This window comes from Phascolarctos cinereus, unplaced genomic scaffold (assembly GCF_003287225.1).
Source record: "Phascolarctos cinereus isolate Bilbo 61053 unplaced genomic scaffold, phaCin_HiC Scaffold_1;HRSCAF=81, whole genome shotgun sequence".
In the NCBI taxonomy this organism is placed as follows: Eukaryota; Metazoa; Chordata; class Mammalia; order Diprotodontia; family Phascolarctidae; genus Phascolarctos; species Phascolarctos cinereus.
This window is the reverse complement of record NW_027555514.1, coordinates 161,359,029-161,377,473: the sequence shown is the minus strand read 5'-3', so window position 1 is coordinate 161,377,473 and position 18,445 is coordinate 161,359,029. Positions and strand designations below refer to the sequence as shown.

Below are 18,445 nucleotides of genomic sequence, written 5' to 3'. Positions count from 1 at the left end.
GAGAGGTCGCACCAGTGTGTTGAGAACCTTCCTCTAGAACTGCTGACAGGGTGAGAATAATAATGGATCACATAGCTTGCATTCTGGTTATCCTTTGCTCTTGATACATGAGTGAGCTTGCCTTTTGGGGAGGGGATTGGGTCATACAGTAAAGTTCTCTGATGATAACCTTTATGCCAGTGGTATTAAACTCCAAAAGGATCCCTACAGGTACACACTGCCTTAGAAAACTACATATTAACATTATTTATGTTTTATTCTATTTCAATTTATGTAGTCAAATATTTCCCAATTACATTTTTATCTATTAGGGCCACACTCAGAAGTGTTGTGGGCTGCATGTGCCTCCCCACTACCCCCAACTGCATGGTAGACACCTCTGCTTTATACTAATACTCTAGTGGTAGCTAAGTGGATAGAACATTGGAGTCAGGAAGACGCAAGTTCAAATTCAGCCTTAGACTAGCTGTGTGAAACTGGTCAAGTCATTTAATGTTTGCCTCAGTTTACTCAGCTGTGAAATGGAGATAATAAAAGCACCTACCTTGCAGGGCTGTTGTGAGGATCAAATGAGATAATATTTGTAAAGCACTTACTTAGCATGGTGCTTGGCACATAGTTGACACTATATAAATGCTTATTCCCTTCCCCTTCCCTTCCTTAGCATTTCTTGCTGACCTCTGTTCATTGTGAGCTATAAGGGTCCTGATGTTCTTACAGGACCATGCCTTATTACCATCCTGTCTTCTTCTTTTGTTTTTTCTTTGTTTTTCTTCCTTCCTTCCCCCTCCTCCTCCTTCTTCTGTTTCTGTCTCCTTATTTCACTTAGGTTTTAAATACAGTGGCCACTCGGAGGCTTGATGCCCCTTTAATTGGCCCTGGAACTTTGACCTGCTGTGTTTCCAATATGGACTGGTTTGCTTCTCCTTCAGCAACTTAAGCATCCCTTGCTCCTGAAGGCTCACCACATTAATGTTAACCTTAGTGTGGATATCTGTCACCTTAAATCATGACAGCTCAGAACTCCTGATCTAAAAATATCCACCAGGCTTTGCCTCCCCAGTAGCAAGAAGGACAAGCATGTGCTATTATACCCGGGTTTTCAATTTCTCTTTAAAAAAAAAAAAGCTCTTGGGGCAGTTAGATGGTGCAGTGGATAGAGAGTACTGGCCCTTGAGTTCAAAATTCGGCCTCAGACACTTACTAGCTATATGATCCTGGCCAAGTCATTTAACACTGATTGCTTCCCCCCACCAATAACTCTTTATTTGTATCTTTAAAAAATTACCCAAATTTCCCAATGGCGTTTGGTTTTATTATCTGTGAAATAAAAAGGTCAGGCTAAATGATCTCTCAGGCCCCTTCCATCACTAAGATTCTGATTCCCTAATTCTGTCACTTAAACAAGGTACATAAAGCAGATGAAGATTGGTTATGCTAAGCCTGTTGGCCAGATGGTCTTCATCTCCACTCAGAACAGAGCAAGAAAATATTGGTTGAAATTGATTTGTCACACATTTATTGACCTTTTGCTTTTCTTTGCTAAGTTAAATCATTTCATAGCTTTTTTTATAGTCTTTTTTATCCAAATTTTCCATTGCATTCAGAAATTACGGTGTGAAAGATACTGTTAGAATCCTGCCCTACAGGAAAATTGAAGGAGAAGGGGATAAGAAAATGGGGGAGAGATAGAAGGGAGGGCATCTTAGAGGAAGAGGTATTCAGAATTCACGCCATCTTGGGGTAGGGGAAGGGATGAGATGGGGAGAAAATTTCGAACTCAAAATCTTGTGGAAGTGAATGCTGAAAACTAAAAATAAATAAATAAATTCTTCTTTACAACATAACTAATGTGAAAATACGTTTAATAGGAATGTATATGTATAGCCTATATCAGATTGCACACCATCTTGGTGAGGGAGGTGAGGAAGGAAAGGTAGAAAATTTAAAACTCAAGTGTATGGAATAGACAGCTAGGTGGTGCAATGGATAGAAAACCGATCCTAGATTCAGGAGGACCTGAGTTCAAATCAGCCTCAGACACATAACACTTACTAGCTGTGTGACCCTGGGCAAGTCACTTAACCCCATTGCCCAGCCCCCCTCCTCCCCCCAAAAAAAGCATATGGAAGTGAATGTTGAAAACTAAAAATAAATTAATAAAAAAGAAAAAAAAGAAAGACACTGTTAGATACAAAGATGAAAATGACAATTCTTGGCCTCAAAGAATCTACTATGATTTATGATTCATTGATCATTAATAAACTAATGTGGTTTTCTACTGTCTCTGCAAGAAAATATAAGCTCCTCAGTTTTGCATTAGAAGTCTTTTACAGCATGTTTCCAACCTCCCTTTCTTGTCTTATTATCCATAATTTCCTTTCCAAAAAGCCTGGTCTTCTTGCAGGAAGACCCGAGTTCAAATCCCATCTGAGACCCTAACTAGCCATGTGACCTCATTTGATGTTTTCTTGGCAAAGATACTGGAGTGGTTTGCCATTTTCTTCTCCGGCTCATTTTACAGATGAGGAAACTGAGGCAAATAGGGTTAAGTGACTTGCCCAGGGTCACACAGCTAGTAAGTGTCTGAGGCTAGATTTGAACGGATAAAGATGAGCTTCCTGACTTCAGGCCTGGTGCTGTATCTACTGAGCCATCTAACTGCCTGTGCCTCAGTTTATGCATCTGTAAAAATCTAGCTCTAAATATGATACTATGATACCGTTCCCATACTTTTGCACTGGCTGATCCCTCACTGAATGCATCCTCTCACTCTGATTCTCAGAATCCCTTGACTTAGCTCAAGAACCACCTTTAACAGGAGGCTTTTCCTAATTCTGCTAACTCCTGGCTCCTTCTCTCCCAAAATTACCTATTAGGAAGTATTCTTCCTCAAAATGAATGTAAAACGTATTCACTTTGTATATATCTGTATATACTTGTCTTTTTCCCTCCAAAAGAAGGTAAGCTTGGGAGATTGCTGACTCTTAGATTTTTGTCTCTGTATCCCCCATGTCGAGCAAAATGCCTGGCACATACTATATTTGTAAAAATTAAACTCTTCAACTTCCACCCGCTCACCAGACTCTTCCATTTGCACTAAATCAAATATGATCTCAGAGACTCTCGATGGCTCTCAGAGGAGGCAAGATTGTGCTTAACTTAGGGGTTGAGGAAAAGGGAGGTAAGAATGGAAGGCCATCTCATATCTTTTTTTTCCTCTCTCGAATTTTCTAGAAGCCCCAGAGTTCCTGAATCAGGGTCACTTATGTTGTAGAGCATAGGTGGCCGGTCTTGCCCCCTTAGTCCTCAGAAGAAAGGAATGCTTACAATATTAGGTAACAGGCATGTTGCTGTCACAGTTTGAATTACAGTGGAATAATATACATAACTTTGAAACTGAAGCTATGAAAAACCCTGTAGCAGATTCACTGTTCTAAAACCTCTCATTAGAAACACTGTTTCTTCCTTCCCACCATAGTCTCCATATCTAGCACACTTTGTAATACCAGCTGCCCTCCCATGTTCTATCCGTTACTGTCTTCTACCTTCCTCCCCTCCTCACTTACTTCCTTCTCACCCACCAGCCACATTTTAGCTTCCAGAGTATCTGAATAGCTACTCTTCCTTTGGGTTGGAAAGGAAAGCCAAGGATGTGGATGCTTCAACATGCCAATGGCAAAAAATTCAAGGAGCCATTAGGCTGCTAAGAAATAAGAGCAAGCTGATGCTTGGCTTTTCTTTTTAGCCAAATGTCACCTTATATGAGTTCCTGTAGCAATCAGAACCATTGCAAAAATAGGGGGAGGAGAGAACATATCAGCAAGAGGAGAAACTAAGTGATTCAAGGCATCGTCTATGCCTCTTAATTTCTGTGACTTCAAGTTATCAGCCAAACCAAAAGCAAGATCTTTCATTCCAGTATTATCTTCCTTGCCAGTAACCTTGATAACATCACTAAGAAACTATGCAAAATGGCAACACTTTAACACCCTGTTTATGGTAAAAATCCAGTATCATTTACATTTTTTATGCATGAAATGAGGAATGCTTTTTGCCTACATGAAAAATTCCTCTGTTGCTGGGAACAAAACCTGACCAAAACTGTCATATCTTTATTCATATGGAAAACTCCTCAGCACAGTCCCTTTGATTTTAGCTCAAATGAGAAAAGGTATATAGAATGCTTTTCAAACCTTAGAGGGTCTTCTGTAAGTGTCAGCTCTTAGAATACCATGTCCTATTTGCCCTGGTTCTGTCTAAAGTCTTACATTCAACACAAGAAGAGAATTTTGCTTCCTTTGATACCTAGAATTGATTTTTCAGTTCTGAAAAGGGAATTAATTATGCATTGCTATGAGAAGGTCAAGGAAATGTCATCTTCATCTCCTGCTTTCTTCCTCCAGAGTTCCTTTTTTTTCCCCTTGTTTATGGCACGGTTCAGTAACTCTATCCAGCAGTACTGCTCTCTGACTCAGATGACGTGCATTCACATATACATCCATTAGCAAGAGTGCAATGGTTCTTCTCATCACTTAGCTGAAAGGCCCCAGAGGAAAAAAGATTGTGCCTGCACACAGGGCAGCTGAGAACCAGAATCTCATAATAATCCTAAATGAGTATTCACAATATTGGATACTCAGAGGTCACTTGCAATAGTCCAGTCCTATTCTGATTCTTCATCACGGCATAGGAGTACCTCTGGGCTTTCTCCTAAACAAAGCTAGGGGAGCACAAGTTTTATTAAGTCTTATCAAGCTTTTAGTATCAGCTTGGTAACGTCCCCAACATCCTTGTCATTCCCACACTAGTCTGAGTTTTCAGTAGAAAGTTGGCTGTAGAGTGACGAACAACCCTTAAAGACTGTCTACCTAGGCATAGAGGGGCTGTAATCTGCATTAATGCAAGGTGGACCCACATCAATGAATTGTGAACCCTTGAAAGATAGAAATGGCAATGCCTTATTTCTAGCTAAGAAGAATCTTTTATTTTGATATCTTTTAAACTCCAAGAAGCTGACAAGTACAGTTGATAGGAAACTGAGGTATGGGAGGATAATGGAATTTTTCAATGTCACTGAATGAGTGATTAAACAGGGGATTGAGCCCAATCCAGGTAATTGTCATCTTCTCTATTGCTGATTTAATGATGATAATATTTTATATGTATAAAGTATTATTTTTCAAAGCACTTTTGTACCTATCAGATTCCACATTAACAGCTCTCCTTAGCAGGCCATCTGCTTTGCTCTCAAGATGTTTTTCTCAAAATCCCAAGATCAGTGATAAATCATTAAGATTCCATTATTAAAAATTAAACAAATGTGTCCTCTATGTGCAAAAAAAAAACCTGTGATAGAAACCTATCTTAAAGATTCATTTGTGGAATTTCAGAGGATGATGACTAAGTGGTCCATCTCTATCCAGGAACTTGATAATTGATTTGATATAGATGAAACAGTGTTGGAATGAAATTCTGGTGAGTCATTCCCATTTATGTAGTATAGGAAAGCTTGAATACAAAGCACTTTCACCACAGTAACCCTGTGAATATTTGATTTTTTTTTACTAGCAAGTATATTAACCCATTTTACAGGCAAGGAATGCTGCCCAGGGTCATAAAGATAGTAAATGACAGAAATAGGTTTTGAATTTAGACCCCCCAAGTCCAGAGATCTTTTCTATATACAGCACTATCTCCACCGTAAAAAGAAGAAGCCATCTAGTCCAATTTATACCAGAAAGAAATCCTCGTCATGGCATACCTGATATGTGGCCATCAAGCCTGTCCTTAAAGACTTCAGAGGAAAGGAAACCCACCCTCTCTGGAGTCAGCCCATTCCACTTCTGGACATAATCTAATTGTCAGGAAGTTTTTTTTCCTGACACCAAGCCTCAATTCACCTCTTTGCAATGTCTATTCATTGCTTTTGGTTCTGTCCTCTGGGGCCAGAGATAGTCTAATTCTTCTGCCAGAGGAGAGGTCTTCTAATATTTAAAGACAGCTATCATGTCCCCAAATCCCCAATTCCTTCAACCAGGCTTCATAAGATATGGATTTAAGCTCTCTACTATCCTAGTTGCCCTCTTACACATTCTTCAGTTTATTGACATCCTTCTTCAACTAAGAACTGGTTTCCTGGAGAAGGAAATGGCAAACCATTCTAGTATCTTTGCCAAGAAAACCCCATCATAAAGAGTCAGACATGACCAACTGACTAAAGAACAATAAAAAGTATAAAGGGAATATATATTTTAGTGTAAGAGGTCTCTACAAAGCATCTCCATGTTCCCATAATACTTTGGGGGCTGGAGAGCCTCTCTTATTAAGAGAGAGAGCCTCTGAAATCCATATATCAAAAGATTAGGTGCTTCTTATATGCAGAGTCCTGGTAGCACAGGAGGTTTGAAGAGGGCAGGTTACAAAAGGGCTCATATGCAGGAGCTGATGGGATACAGAAACACTGTGGAGAAAGAAGAGAAAAAAAAAGTGCAAGAGAAAAATAAAAGGGGAAGAGAAAGAAGCACTAATGGCAGCAAAAGAAAGTAATGTGGAGAATGGGGTGATGAAAGTGCTTTCTGCCCAAATTAATCCTTTGTGGTTTAACTTGTACTGTTTTTGAAGTAAATACCCCTTTGACTTACTATTATTACATAATTAAATTCTTCTTTCATTTTTTTTTCATGATTAAATTCTCCAGGGGTGGGGAACTTCCAGCCTCAAGGCCACATGTGGCCTTCCAGGTCCTCAAGTGTGACTGAATTGGATTCAGTCAAAGGGTCACACTTGAGGACCTAGAGGGCCACACGTGGCCTCGAGGCTGCAGGTTCCCCACCCCTGGAGAATTTAATCTAAACAGTTATTTGAGAGCTTCATGAGGAAATGGGGGCCCATGAACAGTGGATTTGAATAGATGATGAACCTAAACAGGTTCTAAGAGCCTTGCTGTCTTGGGGTGGCATGGTATACTCCATACATATGGAGGACAATTAGTGAACAAATGAGGAGGAAGATGCAAAGCCCTGAGCTCAAGGAATAACTAATGGTTCAGAGTGGCCAGAATGCAGAATACACAAAAAACAATAGCATGAAATAAGTCTGGCAGGGTGGAGTCAGATTGTGGAGAGCCTTAAAGAGTCTATATTTTATCTTGGAGGCAACAGGGGGCCCCTAAAGATTTTTCTGAGCAGTGGAGTAACATGATCAGAGCTGTGCCTTAGAACAGTTATCTAAGTCAATGTTTGGAGAATGGATCAGAGAGAAAACAGACCTGAACCAGGGAGACCCATTAGGAGGCTACAGGAGTGGAACTGGCAAAAGGTGGTGAAGCCTGAACTAGGGTGCTAGCAATGTGAGGGGAAAGAAGGGGATGGATGGAAGAGATATTGTAGTCTGGAAGTAGAACAGACAAATCCTGGTTCTTGATTAGGCAGGGGGCAAGGAGAAAGGGGTGTGAAAAAAGAAGAGTTAAGAGTACTCCAACTTAACTTGAACTCAATCCAGCCTTGGAAAAGGAAGATGGACCAAATCACATAACTGAATTCCCTTCTGGCTTGAATTCTAGGAAAAATATCTGCCCAAGTACTGTCTCCACCCCACACAGGACAGCCTCCCTTTCCTCCTTCTTCAAACCAGATCTGTAAGGAGCGTGAGTTCTATTTCACTTAATCATTTCACACCCACCTCCACACATTCAATTCTAAATTGATTCTCCTTACCCATCTGTCTCTCTCTTCTTTAAACTCACAGACCCTATTTACTTATTTTTTTCATTCTCAGATTTTGGCAATAGCTCAGGTCTTGGTGCCCCAAGGAGGTGTTTATTTCATCTTACTCATATTGACTGTGCTCTGCCTGTTTTATCCCTTGGCTTCATAGACACTGTCTAGGCTTCCTTGGGTACTTGTAGTTCTTTCAGGGCTTTCAGAATGGGTTAGTTGTTAAAAATCTAAAACACTTCTACCATGCTCTTTCATGTTTTTGTCTGTTCTGGCCTTTTCTTATCTTTGTATTTTATATTTTTATATTTTAATTCTGTGGGGAGCTATTAAGGATAGTGAAGCAGCCCAAATCTGCTTAGAGTCAGTTCTCTACATGTCTCTAGGGTCTTTTTGGTGATTACCAATAGGATGCTGGACAGCTGACGTCCACTAAGTTAAGTAGATGATTTTTCTGAGGAGAGATTAATGGTAACTAGTAAGCATATGAAAGGGGAAGTGGTTGTAGCTCAAAGCAAATATATAAATGCATCAAAATGACTTTTCTAAGTTTATGACATACTCCTCAACAGTAGCCCTAAAGATAAAGTAGATATGTCTTCCTTAAAATCATGATGGAAATGGATTACATATGATACCAGTCCTACACCAGTGAAGAGCAAAGGATCCTTTGCTTAGAAGGATTCTTGATCTAGTATCCATGCACTTTTAAAAAACATTTTTATATCTACTTTTAATGTAATTATTGTCATCATCTGTAAACCTATATATTACATTCATGCATTTACAAATATTCTTCTAAGAAGGGTCTGTAAGTTTCGGCACACTATGACACAAAAAAAGGTTAAATCCCTTGGAAGGAAGGACAGACTGACTATACAGTATTTTGTTTGAAAAGATCTGAGTAGGTGTTTGAGTGGACCTCAACAGTGTGGGTCAACAACATGATATGGAAGCCACTTTGATTGATCTGAGGCTTCACTAAGAAAAATGTACATCTGGAACCAGAGAAGTGCTAACCTCTGTTTTGTTCTAGCTATATCTAGAGCATTATATTGAGCTGTGGGCACCATATTTTAAGAGGGATGTTGATAACCTGGAGAGCACCCAGGAGAAAGGGCGACCAGGATGGTGTAGGGCTTCAAGATGATTAAACAATTGATGGAAGTGGGAATGTTTAACCTGGAAACAGGAAGAATTAGAGAGGATGCTACATAGCCATATTCAATTAGCTAAAGAGCATCCATGTGGAAGAGGCTTATTGAGACTCCAGCTGTGGAGCCCAGAGCAATGAGTGGAAATTGCAAAGGAGCAGATTTAGGATTGATATTAGGACAACTTCCAATTCAGAGCTAGCCTCAAGTATTATAGGTTGGCAGAGAAGGAGATGGATTTCTTCCTCCTAGAAATCTTTAAACAAAAGCTGCAACAAAAATTGGATATGTTGTAAAGTCTATGCTTATTCATATATACTAAATGGGACTTGAAGCCCCTTCCATTCCAGAAATGCTTTAGTCCTGTGAATAGTCAACATATGTGAACAAATAGCTTTGAATTAAGTAATACAACCAAATTCTTTCAGTATTCCCTACTCCTCATAGAGAAGGGTTTGGCCAGCACAAGACAGACAGACACAGAGAGACAAAGAAAGAGACTGACAAAGAGATGAGACAGAAAGAGACAGATACGAATAAAGACAGAGATAGAGACAGATGCATAGAGAGGTTTCCTTCTACTCTATGTGAATGGAAAGCTACTACCCCAAAAAGGATGTGTGGAGATGAATATTTTCCCCCGCGTAACAAGACAGCTGACTTCCAGGCTTTTAGCTATGGTTCATTAAGCCACTTTCTTACCCTTTCCTCAGGAAAGAAAATAGCTTGCCTAATTGTTTCAAAAATAAAATTAAATGACTGAATTTTTTTGAAAAATCCCTGAAGTTTTCTCTTAACTAGTCATATTTGCATCAAATTAGTACAAAACTAACTCGGTTGGTGGAAGAATTTTCCCATGAAGTGGAATTTTCCATTGGACAGAACGGAGGTAAATCAGTGTGACAATATTCAATGTAATTAGCATATTTAGTGGTCTAGAATGCCAGGGTTTCAGATAGAATTGAAATAAAATCTGCGAAAATGTGAAAGTCTTTTCCCCTTTCATTTGTCAGCATGGAGTTCCAACACACAGTTTTGATGCTAAACTGATACTAGCACGATTTACCTAGTTTGGAGACTGTTACTCTCATAACTAAACAAGATTAACCTTTGTGACAATCAAATACCATGTCTGCATCGTGGGGTAGTGGGGAAGAAAAGTGACCTTGGAGTGAGAAAAACTATATTCCAAGGCCTGGCTTAATCAGCTATATAGCCTTGAGCAAGTCTCATGTCCCTGTTGATATGATTTGGACTAACTACCTCTGTATGTTTCAGCTCTTCATGACTCCATTTGGTTAACTGCATTAAGATTGCAGGGACATAGATTGAAACATGGAAGGGTCTCCTAAGATCACCTAAGTAATAAGTGGCTGAACCAGGATTTGAACCCAAGCCTTCCAACTCCAAATCCAGCCCAGTTCCTCCCGATTCCACATCTTAAGAACAGAGATGACTTTGTCCATCTGTTTCACAAGCATTTATCTAACCTTACCTGTATATTCAACCTTGTATTAGGCCCTAGGGGTAAACATGAAGAGGACACAGTCATCATCCTCAATGAATTTGCAGTCTAGCTGGGGAGATAGAGAGTCAGACATTTGTGAATTAATTTGCAATTTGACCGTGGTCTGTGCCTAGAGCTTTTCAAGACATGGATGATGTTGCTGGCTAAATGCTCCAGTTTGGACGGGCCAGGGCAGTTACTGGTGGTGACATCTCTGTTAGTAAGCACATTTCTAATGAGCAAGTAAAGATTTTGGCTAAGGAGGGAATAAGTAATCCTTGGTAGCCAGGCAAGGCTGAAATAAACTAAACAGTTTACCTCCAAATAGGAGTGCCCTTTCTTCCTCTGATAGTATAATGAAGATATAGAGGATAGATGGAGGAAAAGGGTTGTTAAAACGGACCAAAAATCCTAGATCTTATTAATGAAAGTACAAGATGGTCTACTCTAAAAGGATAAGGAATGAAGGAAGAATTTATTATGCACTTACTATATGCCAGGCATTATGCTAACTTCTTTACAAATATTATCGCATTTGATCCTCACAACAACCCTGGGAGGTAGGTATCCTCATTTTACAGTTTAGGAAACTGAGGCAGACTTGCCAGCTAGCAAGTGAGGCTGGAGTGGAGCTGAGGTCTTCCTGACTCCAGTGCTCTATCTGCTACAACAACTACCTAGGAAGAAAACGGGGCCAGCATGAGGAGCAGAACGTATCAGAAGAGACAAGAGGGCCATTTGACCTAGATCTCAAGCTCAAAAAAGGACCTCCAATTTAGTAGGTTTATTAACATTCAATCATGAAACTGGAACATTTGAATAAACCTCCTATACACAGCTTTGCCCCCAAATTAGAATTTTTATCAATACCATAATGTATTAAAACAAAAAAAATCTGTAAAACATGCCCAAAGATTCAAATTATGTCTCCTTTTCTGTCTTACTTTATTTTCATGTATCTGGTTTTATCATGGCTAGTATCCTCAAAAATTACAAATGGCCTAGGTTTTACTCTGATACCCAAGAGCCTTTGGCAAAGAGTATGCAAGTGAGTTATAAGATTAATATAGTTAACTTGTCTAGAAGTAGCCAGGACCAAGAATGACTGGTGATACTTGGGCAAAAAGGCGCAGAAGCAAATGTGCACACGAGATATTTGATGAGTGTAGAGCATTCCAGGGGTGGAAATGAAATAAGGGAAGGTCATGTTGGACTGCGGTCGAATGCCAGACCTTTTCTTAATACATAAAAGGGAGCCCTTGAGAGTTATTTGTTTATTTTAGTAGAGGAGTGATACTATCAGATCTTTAAAAAATTAGTCTAGTAGCTCATAGAGGGGAGAGTGGGAATGGGAAGGTTGGTTATGAAGTTTATTTTTTTAGACAGTTGGGGTTAAGTGCGTGCCCAGGGTCACACAGCTAGTAAGTGTCAAGTATTTCGTCTGAGGTCAAATTTGAACTCAGGTCCTCCTGACTTCAGGGCCAGTGCTTTATCCACTGCACCACCTAGCTGCCCCTTGAGGAATTTTTTAGTCCAAAAGGATGGCAGTGGAGGATAGTAAGAAGATGGTAAGGAATGCCTTTACTAGGGTAATCACAGTGGGACTGGAGAAAAGGTGCGGGGGGGGAGGGGAGAGTTTTGAGAAATGTTTCAAAAGTAAAATCAATAGGTCTTGGTAACCAACTGGACATGAGAGATGATAGAAAGGGAAGGTTAAAGGTTAAAGAATAACATAGTTTCAACATGGGAAAATGGGTGGGTGATAGAAATGGTGAAATTAGAACGAAGAGCAGGTTTAGGAAGAAAATAATAATCTTGGTTTTAAAAATGGCTTATGAGAAATCTACGTGGTGATGGCCTATAGACAGTTGGAATTATAGATCTGGAGCTCAGAAGACATGTGAGAGCAGCAGATGTAGATATGAGATCCCATCTTTCTGGAAATGATCATTGAAGCCATAGGAACAAGAGATTACTAAGGGAAGGAGTGTAGAGAGAAGAGGAAAGAATGGAGGATAGCCCATCCTGAGAGGTAGGGAAGAAGATGAAGAGATTTAGAAGGAGCAATTAAGTTGGCAAGAGGAAAACCAGAGGAGAGCTATATCATGGAAACCAAGGGAGAAGAAAGTATCCAAAAGGAAGGGATGGTCAGAAGCATCAAATGCTACAGAAAGTTTCAGAAGGATGAAGACTTAAGGCCCATTTCATTTAGTGATAAGATCATTGGTGACCCTGTGAGAGGGACAGTTTAGTGCAGTTGAGGCAGCAGAAAGACTGCAAGGAAGTCAGCAGAGTAAATGACAACTTTTCTGAAATGTTTAATGATGAAGGGGTGATTGCTTCCTGGTTATTCCTGGGGAAAACAAAGTAAGCTTCTGTTGAGGAGAAACCCAGCCTCTCCCTGCTATGGCACTGAGAGGCCTCCTCTGAGTCAGCCCTGTTTGACAGCTGCTTTATCTCTTCCCAGATGCCTTCCCTTAGGCACGTGGTTGAGGGGAGCTCCTTCTAAATTTTCAGCTGACACACCGGTGCCTGCCTATTGAAGTGCTCACCAAGCATTTGGGTCATACTCTGCTTTGTTCTGTCAAACAACCCACAAGTTTTTTTTTGTTGCTGTTGTTCTTATTTTTTTGTTATGTTTTGTGACATGAAACTGGGGTTTTCTAACTTAGCTCATCTCAATTTTGCTTATCTCAATGATTGTGTTCCTGGCTTCCTGAAGCCATCTCCTCAGGGAGGCAAAGCCTGATCCAGCTTCCCTTTGATGAGCTTGCTCAAAGACATTTGAATTTTCTAATTTGCCCCAAAGATGGGATCCAGGGATGTGTGGCCCACTAGAGAATCAAGCCAATTCTCATGTAAATGCAGTCCCCACTTCCAGCACCATCTGTCTGCATGTTTATATGGCCTATTGGATTGGATCATTAAGATATAGAATAATATGAATCCAGAGTCAAAGGGAAACTTATAGTATCTCAGATCTAAGATCTCTTCATTCCTCCAGTTTGGGGGGGGGTAGACATGTGATTTCATTGGTTTAGGGAACTCCCTCTCCCAGTACAGATTGGCATCTACTCTGCAACATATAATCTAGCTCTTAACCTGGAGTCCATGAATTTGTGGGGTTTTTAAAAATATTTTTGATAATGATTTCAATATAATCAATTTCTTTTGCAATTCTATAGATTTTATTTTTTGTATTTTAAAATAACATTCTGGGAAGGGGTCCATGGAAATCACCAGACTGTCAAAGGGGTCGGTGACACAAAACATGTTAAGAAGGGCTGTCTTCAAGAATTTGAACCCAAGCCTTCCTGACTCCAAGGCCATCACCCTATTCACTATGTTAGGCTGCCTTCCTTTTCCCAATTATCCTATGGAGAAAGGTCTAGCTTCTAGACTACATTCTATCTAGGGGTGGGGAAACCACAGCCTCAAGGCCACATGTGGCCCTCTAGGTCCTCGGGTACCTTTTGACTGAGCCCAAGTTTTACAGAACAAATCCTTCTATTAAGGGGATTTGTTCTGTGAAGTTTGGATTTCCCTTAATAGAAGGATTTGTTCTGTAAGACTTGGACTCAGTCAAAAGGCCACACTTGAGGACCTAGAGGGCCACATGTAGCCCCGAGGCCATATGTTCCTCACCCCAGGCTAGAAACTATGTTGTCAGCAGATATAATAAAAGGAAGTTCCAGTAGAGAGGAAATAAGGAAATAAGCCACTTCTATACTGCCTGTTATGTGCCAGGCATTATGCTAAGTGTGTTATAAGTATTAACTCACTTGATCCTCCCAACTTCCCTGGTATGTGGGTGTTGTTATTATCGCCATTTTACAGATAAGAAGCAAATATAAGTCAAGTCACTTGCCTAGGGTCACACACCTGGTAAATGTCTTAGGTTGTATTTGAATTCAGGTCTTCCTGATTCCAGGATTCCCCAATCTTATCCACTGCGCCACCTAGTGGCTGCCTCTTATATAGTACTGCCAATTCTCAGCTACTCAGAAGACGATTTTTCCTTAGCAGGCAATTTATGCTTGATGGTTCTGGTTCTTTTTCCATTTACTTGCTCCATTAAGGAGACATAGAGCAGAGAAAGAAGGTAGAACATAAATGAAGGCAAATTCTGCTTCTTGTTTAAAAAGTTGACCCTTTCTGCTTCTTCTTCCTCATCCATAAAATGTCAGGGGCAGAGGGAGAGGGAAAATGGGAGAATTAGCCTGGGAGGTGAACTCCAAGGTGCCTGTCAGTTCTACATCTATGCTCCTATAAACTGATTTCCTGAAATGAGATTTTTATTATTATCTGTACATTGCATTTCTTTCTTTTTCCACTATCAGAAAAAAAAGCCACTTTTTTTTTAACTCCACATTGAGATACCCTGTAGAGCATTTATGTACAACAGAATGAAGCAAACTTTTCTTGTGGATAACTGCAAAGGAGCAAGGCTTTTCCCCTGTCCTTCGGAGGTTTGAGAAATGATCACTTCTGCAAAAATATAGGAAAGGTCTTTGCATTTTATTGGAATTTTCATATTAAAAGTGAACTAGATAGCCATGCATCAGGGATTCTCTGTCCTCTCTCCCACAACCCTCTGCCTTTGTCTTCACTGTGCCCTTTGCCTGACATACCCAACCTGGCCTCCTTCCGGCAAATGAACTAAATATTCTTTGAAACCCAATTCAAATGTCACATCCTTCAGGAAGTCTTCCCCGATTCCCCTGATCAGGAAGGACTTTTTATCTTAATATAATTCAATAATCATTTATTACATGCCTATTCTATGCAAGGCTGTAATGGGAGGTTCTGTGGATACAAAATGAAACGGATCCTGACCTTTCCCTCCAAACCTTTCAAAGTACTTTATTTTGTAACTTTTCAGCGCACTTAATGTGTAGTATTACGTTGTAGTTATCTATACTGATGGCATCCCACTACTACACTGTATATTACTTGAGGGCAGGGACCCTGTCTGTTGTCTCAGTATCCCACTCAGCACCTAAGACATTGCCTTAACCATAGTGGCTAAGAACTTGTTGGTTGTCATTGGTCAGAAATTCCATAGCAAGAGGGTAAGGGGACAACCTGACTTGCTTTAATGCCCTTTTAGACTCTGGATTATAGCAGTCAATGGAAGGGCAAGGTATGAGATGATGAGAACAAATGATAAACCCTCAAATCCCCTCTCTGAATGGCCCTTCTTGAAGAGTAAGATTGGTGATTTAAAGACAGAGGAGTAAGATTAGACTGATTGCATTTTCCCTACTTCAGAGAGGAAAAAATGGAAACCCAGTGGGTCAGATGACCTGTCTGAGACCTCAGAAAAGGACTGAGGTAGGAGGGATGTCTACTCCCCATGGATCAAACTGACGTTCCAACTGTGAAATAGCAAGCATTCTCAGTCTCATCATGAGTGCTGCTCTGGGCACACAGCAGGTGCACAGCTCAGGAAGTCCTTGTTGACTGACTGACTGTTTGATTAATTGGACTTTGCTACCAAAGGGCCTCACTCTTTTATTCCCCCTTCCAGTAAGGACAAGTAACAATTGACTCTAACCATGCCTGCCAGCCTGAGCTTTCTGATCCAGCAACAGCAAACTGAAAAACCTTGCCTTGCACTTCTAATTTTGATTACTCAGTGAGGTTTCTTTTTCTTTTTCTTTTCTCATTCCACAGCTCCAGAAGTCCTCGCGCAGAAACCTTATAGTAAAGCCGTTGACTGCTGGTCCATCGGTGTGATTGCCTACATATTGTAAGTATTTACATACTATCCCAGTAACCAGGAAAAGATGTTATGGCAAAGTTAGCAAGAATTTTACTAAAAATAGAAAACTGGGTCTCCTGATTGCTTCTATCATGGATTGTTCTGCATAGAGACCATGTTTGCCCCTGAAATCTAGTTGGCATAAAATCTGAACATGACCCATAATTGATGTTATTTTTCATATGTTATATGAGAAGCAGTATGGTATAATTCAGGGGTGGGGAACCTGCGACCTCAAGGCCACACGTGGCCCTCTAAGTCTTTGACTTCAAAGGGCCGCACTTGAGGACCCAGAGGGCCACGTATGGCCTCAAGGCTGCGGGTTTCCCACCCTTGGAATATATAGAGCTAAGATTTGCCATTGGGAAGATTCTGGCTTGAATCCCAATCAGACATTTACCAGCTGTATAACTTCAGGCCTCATTTTCCTCATCTGTAATCTGATGGAGTCTGGGCTCAATGAACTCTAAAGCCCCCTCCCCTTTTTTTTTTGCTAGGCAGTGGGGTTAAGTGACTTGCCCAGGGTCACACAGCTAGTAAGTGTTATGTGTCTAAGGCAGGTTTTGAACTCAGGTCCTCCTGAATCCAAGGCTGGTGCTCTATCCACTGCGCTACCTAGCTGCCCCCCTAAAGTCTTTTCCGATCCTACATCAATGATCCTGATTTTTTCCCAAAAGTCGACTTTTGGAGGGGAGGAGATGTATTATTGAACCAATATTATTCTTAGTATAGCCCTATGAAATAAAGTGAATATGTGCATGGCATAATAATAACAGTAATAACATATTTGTTCTGGTTCAATCACTTTTTTTCAGTAATGTCCAATGGTTCATGATCTTGTTTGAGGTTTTCTTGGCAAAGATACTGGAGTGGTTTGCAATTTCCATCCCGAAGTCGTTTTTACAGATGAGGAAACTGAGGCAGAGTTAAGTGACTTGCCCAGGGTCACACAGCTAGTTAAGTGTCTGAAGCCACATTTGAACTCAGATCTTCCTAATTCCAGACCCAGTGCTGTATCCACTGTGCCACTTAGCTGCTTCAATAACACATTTACATAGCCCTTTATGGTACATGAAGCATTTTCCTCATAAAATAACTATATGATATATACATTTCCCATTTCACAGATGTAAAATGCCTAGGAATCATAAAGTACCAGATAAATGTTTGCTATTATTATAGATATTGTTATTATAGGAAGGGTTGGTAAATTGCTTCAAGAGGATCCTTTTTAAAAAATCCATCTAAAAAGTTAATGTTGTAGTTCCCATTTTTCCAGTTTTATTTTCAAAATCTTGTTTTGAAACACCATTATGAGATGGGACTAAAATAAAAGTGCATCTTGGGCCAAATATTTTACACAATTGGTTAAAAATGAATTTTCCTCCCAAATTAGGGACTGGTCCCTGGCAGAAATAGCAGGCTGCAAAACATTTCCCTGGAACATGTGGGGACTCAGTCAGAGAAAGGTCTGACTGCTCATTACCCTGTTCTCCCCAGATATTGTTCAGAGACTTACTCCTTTGACATTTACTTTTTTTCCTCATTTTCTGAAAATTTCACTGTTTTCCCCTGGCATTTAGTAGTTTATCTTACATAACTGGGAATCCTATTAACTTTTGTGTCAATTCAGAAGGGCATTGCATGGAGCTCCATCCAAACATGTCTATTCCGATGTGACATGCCTGGGTCAATATGACCTACTGAGATAATGTGTTAAGACCCATTCTGTTCAATTAACAGGTGATAAAAAGGGATGAAAATGATGTGGTTTCTCAAGAGCAGGGAGAATGGGACATAGACATAAGTATGATTCTCAGAAGAATGGAATGGAGCAAAGGAGAAATCCACACAAGTGTGGATTTACATATGCATATACATGCATATCTATACTTATACGTGTGTGTACACATACATATGTATATACATATATATATATATATATATGTTAAGAACCAAATGAGTCATATATAATAAGAATTATAGGAATTTGAAGGGGGAAAAGATCACTAGGGGCCGAAGTTGTCGAAGTTAGGAGTTGATATTTGCACTGTTCCTCAAAGGGTCGATAGGTCAAATCCCTTGAGCGAATTAGAAAGAGAACAATGCCACTGGACAAGCAGTGAGTCACCACACCCCTAAGTGACCCTTAAAAGACCATGCAATAGTTTGAAAGTCAGTTTGGGTGAGTCCAGGCAGAGGTAGACTTGAAGAGGAGCTTGCTTCCCAATGAGGAATGACATGTGTAGCAGGTACACAGAACTGGAAAAAGGGAGGAAGGAAGTGAGGGGTGTGGAGAGAG

At 40.2% G+C, this 18,445-nt stretch overlaps 1 protein-coding gene across 1 annotated transcript in view; it reads left to right on the top strand.

Annotated features, from left to right (window-relative positions):
• Positions 1-18,445, top strand: part of CAMK1D (calcium/calmodulin dependent protein kinase ID) — a 488,172-nt gene that overhangs the window by 409,132 nt on the left and 60,595 nt on the right. The window contains exon 6 of the mRNA XM_020999741.2: positions 16,056-16,131. Within this exon, the coding sequence (XP_020855400.1) occupies positions 16,056-16,131 (76 nt within the window). The remainder of the gene's footprint in view (positions 1-16,055; positions 16,132-18,445) is intronic.